The sequence below is a fragment of the Borostomias antarcticus genome, assembly GCF_949987555.1.
Source record: "Borostomias antarcticus genome assembly, contig: scaffold_404, whole genome shotgun sequence".
NCBI classification, from domain to species: domain Eukaryota; kingdom Metazoa; phylum Chordata; class Actinopteri; order Stomiiformes; family Stomiidae; genus Borostomias; species Borostomias antarcticus.
Genome location: NW_028176600.1, coordinates 16,501 through 38,421, shown reverse-complemented (window position 1 = coordinate 38,421; position 21,921 = coordinate 16,501). Strand labels below are relative to the sequence as shown.

The following is a 21,921-nucleotide window of genomic DNA, read 5'->3' as shown; positions in this document are numbered from 1 at the left end:
AGACCGCCATTTTCCTTCTGTCTCTAGATAACTGAGGGGGAGACGCTGCTGAGACGCTGCTACAGAGAACCCGTTAGACTAACTGACTGTTCTGAGACAGAGAACCCGTTAGACTAACTGACTGTTCTGAGACAGAGAACCCGTAGACTAACTGACTGTTCTGAGACAGAGAACCCGTTAGACTAACTGACTGTTCTGAGACAGAGAACCCGTTAGACTAACTGACTGTTCTGAGACAGAGAACCCGTTAGACTAACTGACTGTTCTGAGACGGTGCTACAGAGAACCCGTTAGACTAACTGACTGTTCTCCTCAGGAGAGGTTCCCCGGTTCCCCACGTTCTCCAGCTACCTCTACTTCCTGTTCTGTCCCACGCTGATCTATCGAGAGTCCTACCCCAGGTAGGAGCACCTAGAGAACCGTGCTATACAGGCCTGCTGTGCGTGGCCGTGTGGGCCTACATGACAGGTTCTATGATACAGAGAAGACTAGGCTGAACAACCATCTGAAAACACGAGAGAATTCCTAGGCCTAAAAACCTACCTTTTTAAAAAGGCCTTTGCCTGTTAAAACTGTTCTTTTTGTTCAGTTGTGTTTTGTTATGCTATGCTATTAAACCTGTAGCACTTTGAGATTTTTTAAATGAAGTGTTACAAATAAAATGTATTATTATTATTATTATTATTATTATTATTATTATAATTCTCAGTGATAAGTCAGTTTATTAGTGTTGTGTTGTTCTCTCTCACCCTCAGGAACGCCCACATCAGATGGAAGTATGTAGGTGTTACCTTTGCCAAGGTGGGACTTACAGTATAAAGTAGTTCTACTGTCGCTCACTTCTCTACTTATTTCCACTTATTCCACTTCCTGAATATGGGTGTGCTGCGTAACAGCATGGTTCTCTGAGGAACCCTCCCAGTGAGACAGACCTGCAAAGTAAGGCACCTTCTAGTAGGTTCTAGTAGGTTCTAGTAGGTTCTAGTAGGTGGACGTAAGGCTGTTTTGTGGAGCAGGGGTGAACGTGACTGTTTACCTCCGTGGACCGTGGTCTGTGAGGTCGTTGTCTTGCTGACCGTATTGATCTGTGGGAGGAGCATTATCTACAGATATCAGTTCACCAGGACACTCTGACCCAGTGACCACAGGCATGTTTATTTGTACAGCAAATTTCAGCAACAAGGCAATTCAAAGTGCTTTACATGAGACATTAACAGCATCAAGACAAAGTGCAACACATATAAGGCCTTATAAAACGAAATGCAAAAAAGGACATTTAAAACAAAATGCACAAAAAAAAAATGCAGGAATAAAACATTGCAGTGTGTGAATAAATAATTATTTGATTTTATAAAAAGCAGCGGCAAAAAGAAAAGTCTTCAGTCTTGATTTAAAAGAACTGAGAGTTGCAGCAGACCTGCAGTTTTTTGGAAGTTTGTTCCAGATATGTGGAGCATAGAAACTGAACGCTGCTTCTCCATGTTTTGTTTGAACTCTGGGGACAGAAAGCAGGCCTGTGCCAGACGACCTGAGAGGTCTGGATGGTTCATAACGTAGCAGCAGATCAGAATCTAAGGGTAATACTGGCACCATATATACAGTATGGGTAATGTTCATCTACTGTATGTGCTGTCGCTGAGAAACTACAGTACATTTAATACATTCAAGTCAAGCTCCAAGTGTTTCCCTGAGGGTTTTACTCAACTAGATTATTTCCATTGAGATGTATGCAAGAAGTGAGGGAACCATGGAGAGGGAGTTTGGCCGGAGAATCGGAGCAGCTGGTGCGGTTCTGCAGTCGCTTTACCGCACTGTTGTGACGAAAATAGAGCTGAGCCAAAAGGCAAAGCTCTCGATCTACCGGTCTATCTTCGTCCCCACCCTCACCTATGGTCATGAAGGATGGGTCATGACCGAAAGAACGAGATCACGGAGACAAGCGGCCGAAATGAGTTTTCTCCGGAGGGTGGCTGGGGTCTCCCTGAGAGATCGGGTGAGAAGTTCAGTCATCCGGGAGAGACTCGGAGTAGAGCCGCTGCTCCTTTGCGTCGAAAGGAGCCAGTTGAGGTGGTTCAGGCATCTAGTGAGGATGCCTCCTGGACCCAGGACTAGACCCAGGACTAGACCCAGGACTAGACCCAGGACTAGGTGGCGGGACTACATCTCTGCACTGGCCTGTGAGCAGCTAAAGATTCCCCAGGCAGAGCTGGTTGATGCTGCTAGGGAAAGGGATGTCTGGGGTCCCCTGCTAGAGCTGCTGCCTCCGCGACCCGACCCCGGATAAATGGATGGATGGATGGATGGATGGATGGATGGATGGATGGATGGATGGATGGATGGATGGATGGATGGATGGATGGATGGATGGATGGATGGATGGATGGATGGATGGATGGATGGATGGATGGATGGATGGATGGATGGATGGATGGATGGATGGATGGATGGATGGATGGATGGATGGATGGATGGATGGATGGATGGATGGATGGATGGATGGATGGATGGATGGATGGATGGATGGATGGATGGATGGATGGATGGATGGATGGATGGATGGATGGATGGATGGATGGATGGATGGATGGATGGATGGATGGATGGATGGATGGATGGATGGATGGATGGATGGATGGATGGATGGATGGATGGATGGATGGATGGATGGATGGATGGATGGATGGATGGATGGATGGATGGATGGATGGATGGATGGATGGATGGATGGATGGATGGATGGATGGATGGATGGATGGATGGATGGATGGATGGATGGATGGATGGATGGATGGATGGATGGATGGATGGATGGATGGATGGATGGATGGATGGATGGATGGATGGATGGATGGATGGATGGATGGATGGATGGATGGATGGATGGATGGATGGATGGATGGATGGATGGATGGATGGATGGATGGATGGATGGATGGATGGATGGATGGATGGATGGATGGATGGATGGATGGATGGATGGATGGATGGATGGATGGATGGATGGATGGATGGATGGATGGATGGATGGATGGATGGATGGATGGATGGATGGATGGATGGATGGATGGATGGATGGATGGATGGATGGATGGATGGATGGATGGATGGATGGATGGATGGATGGATGGATGGATGGATGGATGGATGGATGGATGGATGGATGGATGGATGGATGGATGGATGGATGGATGGATGGATGGATGGATGGATGGATGGATGGATGGATGGATGGATGGATGGATGGATGGATGGATGGATGGATGGATGGATGGATGGATGGATGGATGGATGGATGGATGGATGGATGGATGCAAGATGGCGACAGCACACACAGTGGTTAGACAGAAAAAACAACATTTTATGAACCCCCCCTTCCCCCCCCCCAGGGCATCAGCTGTATCCTGTATGTCCACTTCATCCTGGTCCGACTCTGCATCCCTTCAGGAACGAAAACAATGAGCCCTTCAGCACCAGAACCCTGGTCCTGGCTGTGTTCAACGCTACGCTACCAGGTAACACACACACACACACACACACACACACTAACCCTGGTCCTGGCTGTGTTCAACGCTACGCTACCAGGTAACACACACACACACACACACACACACTAACCCTGGTCCTGGCTGTGTTCAACGCTACGCTACCAGGTAACACACACACACACACACACACACACTAACCCTGGTCCTGGCTGTGTTCAACGCTACGCTACCAGGTAACACACACACACACACACACACACACACTAACCCTGGTCCTGGCTGTGTTCAACGCTACGCTACCAGGTAACACACACACACACACACACACACACACTAACCCTGGTCCTGGCTGTGTTCAACGCTACGCTACCAGGTAACACACACACACACACACACACACACACTAACCCTGGTCCTGGCTGTGTTCAACGCTACGCTACCAGGTAACACACACACACACACACACACCAACCCTGGTCCTGGCTGTGTTCAACGCTACGCTACCAGGTAACACACACACACACACACACACACACACACACTAACCCTGGTCCTGGCTGTGTTCAACGCTACGCTACCAGGTAACACACACACACACACACACACACACACTAACCCTGGTCCTGGCTGTGTTCAACGCTACGCTACCAGGTAACACACACACACACACACACACACACTAACCCTGGTCCTGGCTGTGTTCAACGCTACGCTACCAGGTAACACACACACACACACACACACACACACACACACTAACCCTGGTCCTGGCTGTGTTCAACGCTACGCTACCAGGTAACACACACACACACACACACACACACACACACACACTAACCCTGGTCCTGGCTGTGTTCAACGCTACGCTACCAGGTAACACACACACACACACACACACACACACACACTAACCCTGGTCCTGGCTGTGTTCAACGCTACGCTACCAGGTAACACACACACACACACACACACACACACACACACACACACACTAACCCTGGTCCTGGCTGTGTTCAACGCTACGCTACCAGGTAACACACACACACACACACACACTAACCCTGGTCCTGGCTGTGTTCAACGCTACGCTACCAGGTAACACACACACACACACACACACACACACACACACTAACCCTGGTCCTGGCTGTGTTCAACGCTACGCTACCAGATAACACACACACACACACACACACACACACTAACCCTGGTCCTGGCTGTGTTCAACGCTACGCTACCAGGTAACACACACACACACACACACACACATACACACACACACACACACACACTAACCCTGGTCCTGGCTGTGTTCAATGCTACGCTACCAGGTAACACACACACACACACACACACACACACACTAACCCTGGTCCTGGCTGTGTTCAACGCTACGCTACCAGGTAACACACACACACACACACACACTAACCCTGGTCCTGGCTGTGTTCAACGCTACGCTACCAGGTAACACACACACACACACACACACCAACCCTGGTCCTGGCTGTGTTCAACGCTACGCTACCAGGTAACACACACACACACACACACACACACTAACCCTGGTCCTGGCTGTGTTCAACGCTACGCTACCAGGTAACACACACACACACACACACACACACTAACCCTGGTCCTGGCTGTGTTCAACGCTACGCTACCAGGTAACACACACACACACACACACACACACTAACCCTGGTCCTGGCTGTGTTCAACGCTACGCTACCAGGTAACACACACACACACACACACACACACACTAACCCTGGTCCTGGCTGTGTTCAACGCTACGCTACCAGGTAACACACACACACACACACACACACACACTAACCCTGGTCCTGGCTGTGTTCAACGCTACGCTACCAGGTAACACACACACACACACACACACACACACACACACTAACCCTGGTCCTGGCTGTGTTCAACGCTACGCTACCAGGTAACACACACACACACACACACACACTAACCCTGGTCCTGGCTGTGTTCAACGCTACGCTACCAGGTAACACACACACACACACACACACACACACACACACACACTAACCCTGGTCCTGGCTGTGTTCAACGCTACGCTACCAGATAACACACACACACACACACACACACACACTAACCCTGGTCCTGGCTGTGTTCAACGCTACGCTACCAGGTAACACACACACACACACACACACACACACACACACACTAACCCTGGTCCTGGCTGTGTTCAACGCTACGCTACCAGGTAACACACACACACACACACACACACACACACACTAACCCTGGTCCTGGCTGTGTTCAACGCTACGCTACCAGGTAACACACACACACACACACACACACACACACACACACACACACTAACCCTGGTCCTGGCTGTGTTCAACGCTACGCTACCAGGTAACACACACACACACACACACACTAACCCTGGTCCTGGCTGTGTTCAACGCTACGCTACCAGGTAACACACACACACACACACACACACACACACACACACTAACCCTGGTCCTGGCTGTGTTCAACGCTACGCTACCAGATAACACACACACACACACACACACTAACCCTGGTCCTGGCTGTGTTCAACGCTACGCTACCAGGTAACACACACACACACACACACACACATACACACACACACACACACACACTAACCCTGGTCCTGGCTGTGTTCAATGCTACGCTACCAGGTAACACACACACACACACACACACACACACACACACTAACCCTGGTCCTGGCTGTGTTCAACGCTACGCTACCAGGTAACACACACACACACACACACACTAACCCTGGTCCTGGCTGTGTTCAACGCTACGCTACCAGGTAACACACACACACACACACACACCAACCCTGGTCCTGGCTGTGTTCAACGCTACGCTACCAGGTAACACACACACACACACACACACACACTAACCCTGGTCCTGGCTGTGTTCAACGCTACGCTACCAGGTAACACACACACACACACACACACACACACACACTAACCCTGGTCCTGGCTGTGTTCAACGCTACGCTACCAGGTAACACACACACACACACACACACACACTAACCCTGGTCCTGGCTGTGTTCAACGCTACGCTACCAGGTAACACACACACACACACACACACACACACACACACTAACCCTGGTCCTGGCTGTGTTCAACGCTACGCTACCAGGTAACACACACACACACACACACACACACACTAACCCTGGTCCTGGCTGTGTTCAACGCTACGCTACCAGGTAACACACACACACACACACACACACACACACACACTAACCCTGGTCCTGGCTGTGTTCAACGCTACGCTACCAGGTAACACACACACACACACACACACACTAACCCTGGTCCTGGCTGTGTTCAACGCTACGCTACCAGGTAACACACACACACACACACACACACACACACACTAACCCTGGTCCTGGCTGTGTTCAACGCTACGCTACCAGATAACACACACACACACACAAACACACACACTAACCCTGGTCCTGGCTGTGTTCAACGCTACGCTACCAGGTAACACACACACACACACACACACACACACATACACACACACACACACACTAACCCTGGTCCTGGCTGTGTTCAATGCTACGCTACCAGGTAACACACACACACACACACACACACACACACTAACCCTGGTCCTGGCTGTGTTCAACGCTACGCTACCAGGTAACACACACACACACACACACACATACACACACACACACACTAACCCTGGTCCTGGCTGTGTTCAACGCTACGCTACCAGGTAACACACACACACACACACACACACACACACACACACTAACCCTGGTCCTGGCTGTGTTCAACGCTACGCTACCAGGTAACACACACACACACACACTAACCCTGGTCCTGGCTGTATTCAACGCTACGCTACCAGGTAACACACACACACACACACACACACACTAACCCTGGTCCTGGCTGTGTTCAACGCTATGCTACCAGATAACACACACACACACACACACACACACACACACTAACCCTGGTCCTGGCTGTGTTCAACGCTACGCTACCAGGTAACACACACACACACACACACACACACACACTAACCCTGGTCCTGGCTGTGTTCAACGCTACGCTACCAGGTAACACACACACACACACACTAACCCTGGTCCTGGCTGTATTCAACGCTACGCTACCAGGTAACACACACACACACACACACACTAACCCTGGTCCTGGCTGTGTTCAACGCTATGCTACCAGATAACACACACACACACACACACACACACACACACACTAACCCTGGTCCTGGCTGTGTTCAACGCTACGCTACCAGGTAACAAACACACACACACACACACACACACACACACACACTAACCCTGGATCTATTTCTGTTCAGTGCTACACTGCACTACCAGGTACACTACCACACAACACACATTTTGGTGGTGGGGCTGGGAGGGTGGGGTGAGAGGGGGCTGGGAGGGAGGGTGGGGTGAGAGGGGGCTGGGAGGGAGGGTGGGGTGAGAGGGGCTGGGAGGGAGGGTGGGGTGAGAGAGGGCAGGGAGGGAGGGGTGAGAGGGGGCTGGGAGGGAGGGGTGAGAGGGGCTGGGAGGGTGGGGTGAGAGGGGGCTGGGAGGGAGGGGTGAGAGGGGGCTGGGAGGGAGGGTGGGGTGAGAGAGGGCTGGGAGGGAGGGTGGGGTGAGAGGGGGCTGGGAGGGAGGGTGGGGTGAGAGGGGCTGGGAGGGAGGGTGGGGTGAGAGGGGTTTGGGAGGGAGGGTGAGAGGGAGGGTGGGGTGAGAGGGGGCTGGGAGGGAGGGTGAGAGGGGGCTGGGAGGGTGGGGTGAGAGGGGGCTGGGAGGGAGGGTGAGAGGGGGCTGGGAGGGTGGGGTGAGAGGGGGCTGGGAGGGTGGGGTGAGAGGGGGCTGGGAGGGAGGGTGGGGTGAGAGGGGGCAGGGAGGGTGGGGTGAGAGGGGGCAGGGAGGGTGGGGTGAGAGGGGGCTGTGAGGGGGGGTGGGGTGAGAGGGGGCTGGGAGGGGGGGTGGGGTGAGAGGGGGCTGGGAGGGAGGGTGGGGTGAGAGGGGGCTGGGAGGGCGGGGTGAGAGGGGGCTGTGAGGGGGGGTGGGGTGAGAGGGGGCTGGGAGGGAGGGTGGGGTGAGAGAGGGCTGGGAGGGAGGGTGGGGTGAGAGGGGCTGGGAGGGTGGGGTGAGAGGGGTTTGGGAGGGAGGGTGAGAGGGAGGGTGGGGTGAGAGGGGGCTAGGAGGGAGGGTGAGAGGGGGCTGGGAGGGTGGGGTGAGAGGGGGCTGGGAGGGAGGGTGGGGTGAGAGGGGGCTGGGAGGGAGGGTGAGAGGGGGCTGGGAGGGAGGGTGGGGTGAGAGAGGGCTGGGAGGGAGGGTGGGGTGAGAGGGGGCTGGGAGGGTGGGTGGGGTGAGAGGGAGGGTGGGGTGAGAGGGGGCTGGGAGGGAGGGTGGGGTGAGAGGGGGCTGGGAGGGAGGGTGGGGTGAGAGGGGGCTGGGAGGGTGGGGTGAGAGGGAGGGTGGGGTGAGAGGGGGCTGGGAGGGTGGGGTGAGAGGGGGCTGGGAGGGAGGGTGGGGTGAGAGGGGCAGGGAGGGTAGGGTGAGAGGGTAATGTTTTACTGTGAGAGACGTTGATAAGACCATACGATTATGACGGCCATTACACAAGATAAGACCGATTAAAGAACCAGTAACTCAGAGACGTTATGGGTTAAGTGATGCTAGAGTTAGACTGTAATGATTACACACTGATAGGAACAGGTCAATCTGACCCTTCCTCTGCTCTCTCTATCTCCCTCTGCCGTGGTTCTGCTACCTTCAGAATGAGAGCCTCTTGTCTTTGTATTGGGTGTGTGGTTGTGTATTGGGGGTGTGGTTGTGTATTGGGTGTGTGGTTGTGTATTGGGGGTGTGGTTTTGTAGTGGGTGTGTGGTTTTGTATTGGGTCGGTGGTTTTGTATTGGGGGTGTGGTTGTGTATTGGGGGTGTGGTTGTGTATTGGGTGTGTGGTTGTGTATTGGGGGTGTGGTTTTGTAGTGGGTGTGTGGTTTTGTATTGGGTCGGTGGTTTTGTATTGGGTCGGTGGTTTTGTATTGGGTGTGTGGTTTTGTATTGGGGGTGTGGTTGTGTATTGGGTGTGTGGTTTTGTATTGGGTGTGTGGTTGTGTATTGGGTGTGTGGTTTTGTATTGGGTGTGTGGTTGTGTATTGGGTGTGTGGTTGTGTATTGGGTGTGTGGTTGTGTATTGGGTGTGTGGTTGTGTATTGGGTGTGTGGTTTTGTATTGGGTCGGTGGTTTTGTATTGGGGGTGTGGTTGTGTATTGGGTGTGTGGTTTTGTATTGGGTGTGTGGTTGTGTATTGGGTGTGTGGTTTTGTATTGGGTGTGTGGTTGTGTATTGGGTGTGTGGTTGTGTATTGGGTGTGTGGTTGTGTATTGGGTGTGTGGTTTTGTATTGGGTGTGTGGTTGTGTATTGGGTGTGTGGTTGTGTATTGGGTGTGTGGTTGTGTATTGGGTGTGTGGTTGTGTATTGGGTGTGTGGTTTTGTATTGGGTCGGTGGTTTTGTATTGGGTCGGTGGTTTTGTATTGGGTGTGTGGTTTTGTATTGGGTGTGTGGTTTTGTATTGGGGGTGTGGTTGTGTATTGGGTGTGTGGTTGTGTATTGGGTGTGTGGTTGTGTATTGGGGGTGTGGTTGTGTATTGGGTGTGTGGTTGTGTATTGGGTGTGTGGTTGTGTATTGGGTGTGTGGTTGTGTATTGGGTGTGTGGTTGTGTATTGGGGGTGTGGTTGTGTATTGGGGGTGTGGTTGTGTATTGGGGGTGTGGTTGTGTATTGGGTGTGTGGTTGTGTATTGGGTGTGTGGTTGTGTATTGGGTGTGTGGTTGTGTATTGGGGGTGTGGTTGTGTATTGGGGGTGTGGTTGTGTATTGGGGGTGTGGTTGTGTATTGGGTGTGTGGTTGTGTATTGGGTGTGTGGTTGTGTATTGGGTGTGTGGTTTTGTATTGGGTGTGTGGTTGTGTATTGGGTGTGTGGTTGTGTATTGGGGGTGTGGTTGTGTATTGGGTGTGTGGTTGTGTATTGGATGTGGTTGTGTATTGGGTGTGTGGTTGTGTATTGGGTGTGTGGTTGTGTATTGGGGGTGTGGTTGTGTATTGGGTGTGTGGTTGTGTATTGGGGGTGTGGTTGTGTATTGGGTGTGTGGTTGTGTATTGGATGTGGTTGTGTATTGGGTGTGTGGTTGTGTATTGGGTGTGTGGTTTTGTATTGGGTGTGTGGTTGTGTATTGGGGGTGTGGTTGTGTATTGGGGGTGTGGTTGTGTATTGGATGTGGTTGTGTATTGGGTGTGTGGTTGTGTATTGGGTGTGTGGTTGTGTATTGGGGGTGTGGTTGTGTATTGGGGGTGTGGTTGTGTATTGGGTGTGTGGTTGTGTATTGGGTGTGTGGTTGTGTATTGGGTGTGTGGTTTTGTATTGGGTCGGTGGTTTTGTATTGGGTCGGTGGTTTTGTATTGGGTGTGTGGTTTTGTATTGGGTGTGTGGTTTTGTATTGGGGGTGTGGTTGTGTATTGGGTGTGTGGTTGTGTATTGGGTGTGTGGTTGTGTATTGGGTGTGTGGTTGTGTATTGGGGGTGTGGTTGTGTATTGGGGGTGTGGTTGTGTATTGGGGGTGTGGTTGTGTATTGGGTGTGTGGTTGTGTATTGGGTGTGTGGTTGTGTATTGGGTGTGTGGTTTTGTATTGGGTGTGTGGTTGTGTATTGGGTGTGTGGTTGTGTATTGGGGGTGTGGTTGTGTATTGGGTGTGTGGTTGTGTATTGGATGTGGTTGTGTATTGGGTGTGTGGTTGTGTATTGGGTGTGTGGTTGTGTATTGGGTGTGTGGTTGTGTATTGGGTGTGTGGTTGTGTATTGGGTGTGTGGTTGTGTATTGGGTGTGTGGTTGTGTATTGGGTGTGTGGTTGTGTATTGGGTGTGTGGTTGTGTATTGGGTGTGTGGTTGTGTATTGGGGGTGTGGTTGTGTATTGGGTGTGTGGTTGTGTATTGGATGTGGTTGTGTATTGGGTGTGTGGTTGTGTATTGGGTGTGTGGTTTTGTATTGGGTGTGTGGTTGTGTATTGGGTGTGTGGTTGTGTATTGGGTGTGTGGTTGTGTATTGGGGGTGTGGTTGTGTATTGGGTGTGTGGTTGTGTATTGGGTGTGTGGTTGTGTATTGGGGGTGTGGTTGTGTATTGGGGGTGTGGTTGTGTATTGGATGTGGTTGTGTATTGGGTGTGTGGTTGTGTATTGGGTGTGTGGTTGTGTATTGGGTGTGTGGTTGTGTATTGGGGGTGTGGTTGTGTATTGGGGGTGTGGTTGTGTATTGGGTGTGTGGTTGTGTATTGGGTGTGTGGTTGTGTATTGGGGGTGTGGTTGTGTATTGGGTGTGTGGTTGTGTATTGGGTGTGTGGTTGTGTATTGGGTGTGTGGTTGTGTATTGGGTGTGTGGTTTTGTATTGGGTCGGTGGTTTGGCTTCCATCCAATCAAAGCACACAGAGATTCAGGGACTTTGCTTTAGCTTCATTGGTGTTGGTGATGCAGCCACAGGAAGACAACTTGAACAGTGATGAACTTTGTCCAAATAATATTAACAAAAAGCTGTCAGTCAAAAGACTATACCGCTCCCATCTTCTCCAACAATCTCTCTCACACCCGTCCTCATTTACCCCTTTATGCCCACACCCCTTCATGAAGTCATTTCCTGTCTTACACAATGCATATGAAACCAACAGCAGGGGGAGGGCTCAACAGGGAGTGCTCAACATTGGCTGGTTCAGGAAAAGTAAATAAATAATCAGATATGTCAATAATAAATGTTCTCTCTCCTATGATGCTTTTAGCCTCTCTTACTCTGAAATGTAATTTAATGTAATGTATTGCTTTATAAATGTTCTTAGCCGGTAGACAAACATACTCCAGGAGCTTGCTCGATCGCCTTGTTGAGAGGGGTCAGGGAAGAATTTTTACAGCTCACTTATCTGGCCCCCGGGTGATTACTGTTTTTATGCTTCCCTCTGGAATATGTAGAGAGTGGGTCGTATGCCCTCCTCCCTTGTTCTCTGTAAAGCGCATTGTGTTGCCTCTGGGTATGAAATGCGCTATACAAATAAAGCTTTGATTGATTGATTGATAGAGCCAATTAATTAATTTAGTATAATCATATGGATGAAAGAAAAAATGGCTCTAATACCCTCTCTCCTACCCTGCTCTATTCCTTCTTTCTCTCTCCCCCTCCTTCTCATCTCTCTCTTTCTCTCTCTCTCTCTCTCTCTCTCTCTCTCTCTCTCTCTCTGTCTCTCTCTCTCTCTCTCTCTCTCTCTCAGGTATGCTCATCCTGCTCATGGCCTTCTTTGCCTTCCTCCACTGCTGGCTCAACACCTTCGCTGAGATGCTGCGCTTCGCTGACAGAATGTTCTACAAGGTGTTGCACAACTTCCTGTCTCCAAATACAACCAGGCCAGACCCGGTCCAAATACAACCAGGCCAGACCCGGTCCAAATACAACCAGGCCAGACCAGGTCCAAATACAACCAGGCCAGACCCGGTCCAAATACAACCAGGCCAGACCAGGTCCAAATACAACCAGGCCAGACCAAGTCTGTGCACTTTTCCAATCCCATCCTCACTGCACATGCAGTACTGAGTGCACACACACACACACACACACACACACACACACACACACACACACACACACACACACACACACTGCTGCCCACTGACAACAAGGGTTCCCTTTGTGTTGAGTCTTGACCTCTCATACTCGCTACAAATGGCAAGTAAAGGGACCCTGAGCTTGAAACTGTTTCCTACCTCCTGGGTCCCCTCATCTGATACCCTAACCCATCCCTAACCCTAACCCTGACCCTAACCCATCCACAACCCTAACCCTGACCCTAACCCATCCACAACCCTAACCCTGACCCTAACGAACCCTAACCAACCCTAACCCTAACCCATCCACAACCCTAACCCTAACTAACCCTCACCCTAACCCTGACCCTAACCCTAACTAACCCTCACCCTAACCCTGACCCTAACCCTAACTAACCCTAACCCATCCACAACCCTAACCCATCCACAACCCTAACCCATCCACAACCCTAACCCTAACCCTAACCCATCCACAACCCTAACCCTAACTAACCCTCACCCTAACCCTGACCCTAACCCATCCACAACCCTGACCCTAACCCTAACCCATCCACAACCCTGACCCTAACCCTAACCCATCCACAACCCTAACCCTAACCCATCCACAACCCTGACCCTAACCCTAACCCATCCACAACCCTAACCCTAACCCATCCACAACCCTGACCCTAACCCATCCACAACCCTGACCTGCTGCTTCATATAACAGAGTTCAGGTGATAGTACTGTATGCTGATAGTATATAGTTGATCAATGTGACCTTCAAAAGTGTGACTGCTTTCTTCTCCTGCTCTCCCCTCCACCCTCCCCTCTCCTGCTATCACCTCCTATCACCTCCACCCTCCCCTATCCTCTCCTATCCTCTCCTATCACCTCCACCCTCCCCTCTCCTGCTATCACCTCCACCCTCCCCTCTCCTCTCCTCTCCTCTCCTATCACCTCCACCCTCCCCTCTCCTCTCCTCTCCTCTCCTCTCCTCTCCTCTCCTCTCCTCTCCTCTCCTCTCCTCTCCTCTCCTCTCCTCTCCTCTCCTCTCCTCTCCTCTCCTATCACCTCCACCCTCCCCTCTCCTCTCCTATCACCTCCACCCTCCCCTCTCCTCTCCTCTCCTCTCCTATCACCTCCACCCTCCCCTCTCCTCTCCTATCACCTCCACCCTCCCCTCTCCTCTCCTATCACCTCCTATCACCTCCACCCTCCCCTCTCCTCTCCTATCACCTCCACCCTCCCCTCTCCTCTCCTCTCCTCTCCTATCACCTCCACCCTCCCCTCTCCTCTCCTCTCCTATCACCTCCACCCTCCCCTCTCCTCTCCTATCACCTCCACCCTCCCCTCTCCTCCCCTCTCCTATCACCCCCACCCTCCCCTATCCTCTCCTATCACCTCCTATCACCCCCACCCTCCCCTCCCCTCTCCTATCACCTCCACCCTCCCCTCTCCTCCCCTCTCCTCTCCACCCTCCCCTCCCCTCTCCTGCTCTCCCCTCCACCCTCCCCTATCCTTTCCTATCACCTCCACCCTCCCCTATCCTCTCCTATCACCTCCACCCTCCCCTCTCCTCTCCTGCAGGACTGGTGGAACTCCTACTCCTTCGCTGGTTACTACCGGACCTGGAATGTGGTGGTGCACGACTGGCTCTACGACTACGGCTACCGGGACTTCCTCTGGGTCAGTACCACACCAGCAGCACCACACTGTCCTCTGGGTCAGTACCACACCAGCAGCACCACACTGCCCTCTGGGTCAGTACCACACCAGCAGCACCACACTGTCCTCTGGGTCAGTACCACACTGTCCTCTGGGTCAGTACCACACCAGCAGCACCACACTGCCCTCTGGGTCAGTACCACACCAGCAGCTCCACACTGCCCTCTGGGTCAGTACCACACCAGCATCAGTACCACACCAGCAGCACCACACTGTCCTCTGGGTCAGTACCACACCAGCAGCACCACACTGCCCTCTGGGTCAGTACCACACTGTCCTCTGGGTCAGCACCACACTGCCCTCTGGGTCAGTACCACACCAGCAGCACCACACTGTCCTCTGGGTCAGTACCACACCAGCAGCACCACACTGTCCTCTGGGTCAGTACCACACTGTCCTCTGGGTCAGCACCACACTGTCCTCTGGGTTAGCACCACACTGCCCTCTGGGTCAGTACCAGACCAGCAGCACCACGCTGCCCTCTGGGTCAGTACCACACCAGCAGCACCACACTGTCCAGATCACCCAGCCGCTGTCTGACAGCAGGTGATGTCATCACAATGCAAAGCGTCCGATTGATGACATCAGCGCAGAGTCGTCACGAGACAATGGACACTGAGCATCTTCTGGAATAAACGCTATATAAATGCAAGTGCTATCATTACCATTAGTAACTAAGCTATTATACCACCATAACTACTTAGTTACCGTATCATTATTACCTATTGCCTTTAATGTTCCCCTGACCCCTGACCCCCGACCCCTGACCCCTGACCCCCGACCTTCATGTTGCACAGGGTGCAAGCCAGCATTTACAATCATTCTATAATCCTGTGAATATCAGAACACATGAGAAATAGTTTTCATGTATTCATATTCATAAATATAATTTTTAGATTGTATCTAATTTGAGATATATACAGATTAACTAAGCCCGATGACACTGACCCCCTGCTTGCCCCCTGACCCCTGCAGCTGTCCGGAAGGAGGTTCCGCACGGCTGGGATGCTGTCTGTGTTCATCGTGTCGGCCGTCGTTCATGAGTACGTCATGACCATCAGCTTCGGGTTCTTCTACCCCGTCCTGTTCTTCCTCTTCACCGTCTTCGGAGGTGAGGGACTAGACCCCTGCAGGCGTGTCCTGGAGCTGATCCACCCATTGGACACTTGTCCATGCCGTCCAGGAAGCGGAAGAGTTAGACACGCTTGAAAGCAGAAAGGGCTTCAAAACAACATGTTTTCTTCCAGTCAGAGAGATATCTTTCTTACATGCTATCTCTCCTTTCCCTCTCTGCCCCTGTCCCTGTCTCTGTCTCCATGTCCCTGTCTCTGTCTCCATGTCCCTGTCCCTGTCTCTGTCTCCATGTCCCTGTCTCTGTCTCCATGTCCCTGTCTCTGTCTCCATGTCCCTGTCCCTGTCCCTGTCCCTGTCCCTGTCTCTGTCTCCATGTCCCTGTCTCTGTCTCCATGTCCCTGTCTCTGTCTCCATGTCCCTGTCCCTGTCTCTGTCTCCATGTCCCTGTCTCTGTCTCCATGTCCCTGTCTCTGTCTCCATGTCTCTGTCTCTGTCTCCATGTCCCTGTCTCTGTCACCGTCCCCTCCTGCTCCCTGTCCCAGTGATGTTCAACTTCATGCTGAACGACAAGCGCAAGAGCCCCATCAGCAACATCATCATGTGGACCAGCCTGTTCATTGGCCAGGGGGTGCAGCTGTGCCTCTACTGCCAGGAGTGGTACGCCCAGATCCGCTGTCCTCGCGCTGGGGTGGGTAGTCCACCGTCCTGTCCTCGCGCTGGGGTGGGTAGTCCACCGTCCTGTCCTCGCGCTGGGGTGGGTAGTCCACCGTCCTGTCCCCCTCCTGGGGTGGGTAGTCACCGTCCTGTCCCCCTCCTGGGGTGGGTAGTCCACCGTCCTGTCCCCCTCCTGGGGTGGGTAGTCCACCGTCCTGTCCTCGCGCTGGGGTGGGTAGTCCACCGTCCTGTCCCCCTCCTGGGGTGGGTAGTCACCGTCCTGTCCCCCTCCTGGGGTGGGTAGTCACCGTCCTGTCCCCCTCCTGGGGTGGGTAGTCCACCGTCCTGTCCCCCTCCTGGGGTGGGTAGTCCACCGTCCTGTCCTCGCGCTGGGGTGGGTAGTCACCGTCCTGTCCCCCTCCTGGGGTGGGTAGTCCACCGTCCTGTCCCCCTCCTGGGGTGGGTAGTCCACCGTCCTGTCCCCCTCCTGGGGTGGGTAGTCCACCGTCCTGTCCCCCTCCTGGGGTGGGTAGTCACCGTCCTGTCCCCCTCCTGGAGGAAGTGTCCCTGATATCACACAGAATTGTCAACTTGTTGACACTCCATTTCTAGCTTCAGCCTGACATGCGTGCACCCTCTCTCTCTCTCTCACACACACACACACACACACACACACACACGCACACACACACACACACACACACACACACGCGCGCACACACACCCACACATACACACACACACACACACGCTCAATCTACAGAGGGAGTGACGCATGTTGGATGGGACTCTTAAGAAGGGGTGTGAAGGTCCGGGTCTTTTCCCCCGTGTGTTCGGCCAAACCCCAGATGTGGCCTGGTTGTCATGGCAGCAGCGCCAGATGGTCAGGGACTCCCAGCAGCCCGCTTGGCTCCGCCCATCTCTGAGGCAGCCGGGGGCTCCTGCGTCACATGATTACAGATACATCTAAAAATAGAAAGGACCCAGAAAGAGATGATCACATGTGATGAGAGCCAGCAGATAGAGTGGACGGAGATGGGATTACAGAGTAAGGATGTTAGCAGAGATGCAGCAACTGTAATGATGTAATAATAAAACATTGCGCAATCCTCTCTCCAAAACAGGATGGATTCTGGGAGCTGGTCACACCCAGGTCCTGGTCCTGCTCTTACTAAGGCAAGCTGGACATCTGCCCAGGAGGGAGGGAGGGATGGAGAGAATCAGACGGAGGAATGGAGCCATGATGATGGAGCCACAGCTGCAAACGGTTTACTTGGCGGCCATGTTGTTGAAGAGAGCGCGTACTGTAGTGTCCGTGTGGAGGACTAACGTGTGTGTGGACACAGTGCTCCATGTCTGGGGGTCGACCCTCCCCAGGGGGGAGATATGCCTGGATCATCTGCTCATGTGTTCTGTAGTCGCTCCAACAATACAATACAATCCACTTTATTTGTAGAGCACATTTAAATAACACAATTTTGTTAATTGTATGTATGATGTTACTTCCTGTAAATAAACTCACGTTTTGATGATGTGACCAGATCTCTTTCTCTCCAGACCAGAGACTCACATACTCTAAAACACTCAAACACAAAACTGTTAACAGCAAATACACAGTGACTCAAGACAAAACAACACAGGAGCTCGAGATACAAACACACCATTCACATCCCGCTGTAGACAAACACAACACAACACAAACACAACACAAACACAACACAAACACAATACAAACACACACACACCATTCACATCCCGCTGTAAACAAACAAACACAACACAAACACACCATTCACATCCAGCTGTAAACAAACACAACACAAACACAATACAAACACAATACAAACACAAACACACCATTCACATCCAGCTGTAAACATACAAACACAACACAAACACACCATTCACATCCAGCTGTAAACATACAAACACAACACAAACACAATACAAACACAATACAAACACAATACAAACACACGATTCACATCCAGCTGTAAACAAACACAACACAAAACATGAGAATAGAGCTCATAGAGGTATAGAATAGAGCTCATAGAGGTATAGAATAGAGCTCATAGAGGTAGAGAATAGAGCTCATAGAGGTAGAGAATAGAGCTCATAGAGGTATAGAATAGAGCTCATAGAGGTAGATAATAGAGCTCATAGAGGTAGATAATAGAGCTCATAGAGGTAGAGAATAGAGCTCATAGAGGTATAGAATAGAGCTCATAGAGGTAGAGAATAGAGCTCATAGAGGTAGATAATAGAGCTCATAGAGGTAGATAATAGAGCTCATAGAGGTAGAGCAGGTAGAGCTCATAGAGGTAGATAATAGAGCTCATAGAGGTAGAGCAGGTAGAGCAGGTAGAGCTCATAGAGGTAGAGGGATCATCCACACCCTCACACTCTTCTCCTAGCAGAGGACGATCATCCACACCCTCACACTCTTCTCCTAGCAGAGGACGATCATCCCCTCCTAGCAGAGGACGATCATCCACACCCCTCACACTCTTCTCCTAGCAGAGGACGATCATCCACACCCTCACACTCTTCTGCATTCCTGTAAACGTGTGATCATCCACACCCTCACACTCTTCTGCATTCCTGTAAACGTGTGATCATCCACACCCTCACACTCTTCTGCATTCCTGTAAACGTGTGATGGTCACAAGTATATTTGGGTGTTTAAAGTCCAGGTTAACCCAGTTCAAATTTTTGTTATGAGCTTCACATACCACAGGAAAACATGTCATTAACCACCAAGCCAAATCTGAGTGATTAAAAATGTCGCTAAGTATATAAAATAAGGCTTCAAAATCGGTTAAAAATCAGCAGCATTCTCTGGTCTGAGACTGTGGGGGCGTGTCTGCTGAAGGCACCGAAGCCACACCCAATTGCGTGGGGAGGGGGTGTGGAGGGAAGAACCTGTCAAACCGTTCTCTGGTCTGCATAGTCACACTGGCACGCCGTCTCTTTTGTGGTAGGAAGGCACAGCTTTGTGAAAACAGAGAGGAGTTGAAATTACACTTGTCTAATGAGTCAAACGCACAGATGCTTCCTCCTAACCTACCTCCTGACAAACAACACAGGTAAAACTGTAGCTACTCTATACCAACGCGCCAGTGTTACCCTTAGATGCAAAATACAAAAACAGGCAACGAGGAATGTATGAGTCTGTCCCTATTTTCTCACTGCCACCTCCGGACCATCCCCCTACCTAACCATCCCCCTCCCTAACCATCCCCCTCCCTAACCATCCCCCTCCCACAAATATGGCAGGCAGTTTCTGTATAGTTAACACTTATAGTCATAATATATCATCCGTAACGTTATTTGGTGGGTGGTCGCCTGGTCGTGGACCAGTCGTGAGTCCGTGAAACCCAAAAGCCTCATATTATAATTGCAGAAGCTTTCGGGAGTGAAATGTTTGCTGCAGAGGCGGGCGCTAGCGGTGACAGACTCTGTAACACCATGGCTCTTCAAAAATGCTACCATTTGCTTCTCATTTCAGCTTTACTCGGGAGTGAAAGAAGGAGACCTTATCATCCCATTCCCGCTGGCATCCAGGAAGGATGCATTTTCGTTTCGTTTTATGCATAGGCATTGCTAAGCTAACTAAGAAAAACTAGCTAATTCTAGACTGTTGGTTAAAACTAGCTAATTCTAGACTCAAGATTGAGCAGGAGAACCGAAGATTCAAATCCGTTCTAGCTTTATATAGTGTTAGGGCGGGGATATGCTAAGAACACCGCTCTACGTCATCCGGTACCCGTTTTAAGCCCGCCCAGAAAATCCAGAAATCAAAACTGGTCAAAAACACAAAACTGGTCTAACTTCACAATTCAGTACTACACATGGTTCATCCCATGTTTACATGTTATCAGCAATGCATCACTAACACATAGAATGTGTTTTCAAGCAAATCTCTGATTTTGGTTAACTGGGACTTTAAACTAGTTTACAAGACCAAAGATTCCAAAGCAATGTGCTGGTTGTACTGTTGTATATAGATACCCCATAGATACCCCATAGATACCCCATAGATACCCCATTACTACCCCATAGATACCCCATAGATACCCCATTACTACCCCATAGATACCCCATAGATACCCCATAGATACCCCATTACTACCCCATAGATACCCCATAGATACCCCATTACTACCCCATAGATACCCCATAGATACCCCATAGATACCCCATAGATACCCCATTACTACCCCATAGATACCCCATAGATACCCCAGTACCCAGATACCCCATAGATACCCCAGTACCCAGATACCCCAGTACCCAGATACCCCATAGATACCCCATAGATACCCCAGTACCCAGATACCCCATAGATACCCCATAGATACCCCATAGATACCCCATAGATACCCCAGTACCCAGATACCCCATAGATACCCCATAGATACCCCATAGATACCCCATAGATACCCCAGTACCCAGATACCCCAATACCCAGATACCCCATAGATACCCCATAGATACCCCATAGATACCCCATTACTACCCCATAGATACCCCATTACTACCCCATAGATACCCCATTACTACCCCATAGATACCCCATAGATACCCCAGTACCCAGATACCCCATAGATACCCCCGTACCCAGATACCCCATAGATATACTACCCCATAGATACCCCAGAACCCAGATACCCCATAGATATACTACCCCATAGATACCCCAGTACCCAGATACCCCATAGATATACTACCCCATAGATACCCCAGAACCCAGATACCCCATAGATACCCCAGTACCCAGATACCCCATAGATACCCCATAGATACCCCATAGATACCCCATAGATACCCCAAAGATACCCAGTACCCAGATACCCCATAGATATTCATTACTACCCCATAGATATTCATTACTACCCCATAGATATTCATTACTACCCCCTAGATATTCATTACTACCCCATATATATTCATTACTACCTCATATATATTCATTACTACCCCATAGATATCCATTACTACCCCATATATATTCATTACTACCTCATAGATATTCATTACTACCCCATAGATATTCATTACTACCCCCTAGATATTCATTACTACCCCCTAGATATTCATTACTACCCCATATATATTCATTACTACCTCATAGATATTCATTACTACCCCCTAGATATTCATTACTACCCCCTAGATATTCATTACTACCCCATAGATATTCATTACTACCTCATAGATATTCATTACTACCCCATAGATATTCATTACTACCCCCTAGATATTCATTACTACCTCATAGA

The 21,921-nt window shown here is 50.8% G+C and overlaps 1 protein-coding gene across 1 annotated transcript; it reads left to right on the top strand.

Annotated features, from left to right (window-relative positions):
* Positions 1-316: 316 nt before the first annotated feature.
* On the top strand, positions 317-17,948 carry LOC311328269 (sterol O-acyltransferase 2-like; the record flags this gene model as incomplete). The annotated part of the gene is given in 9 exon segments (XM_084462262.1): positions 317-401; positions 756-801; positions 3,387-3,432; positions 3,435-3,512; positions 12,871-12,968; positions 14,771-14,869; positions 15,884-16,019; positions 16,525-16,670; positions 17,761-17,948. Coding segments are annotated over 9 exon segments (785 nt in total), but the record flags the coding sequence as incomplete, so codon positions are not given.
* Positions 17,949-21,921: the final 3,973 nt, after the last annotated feature.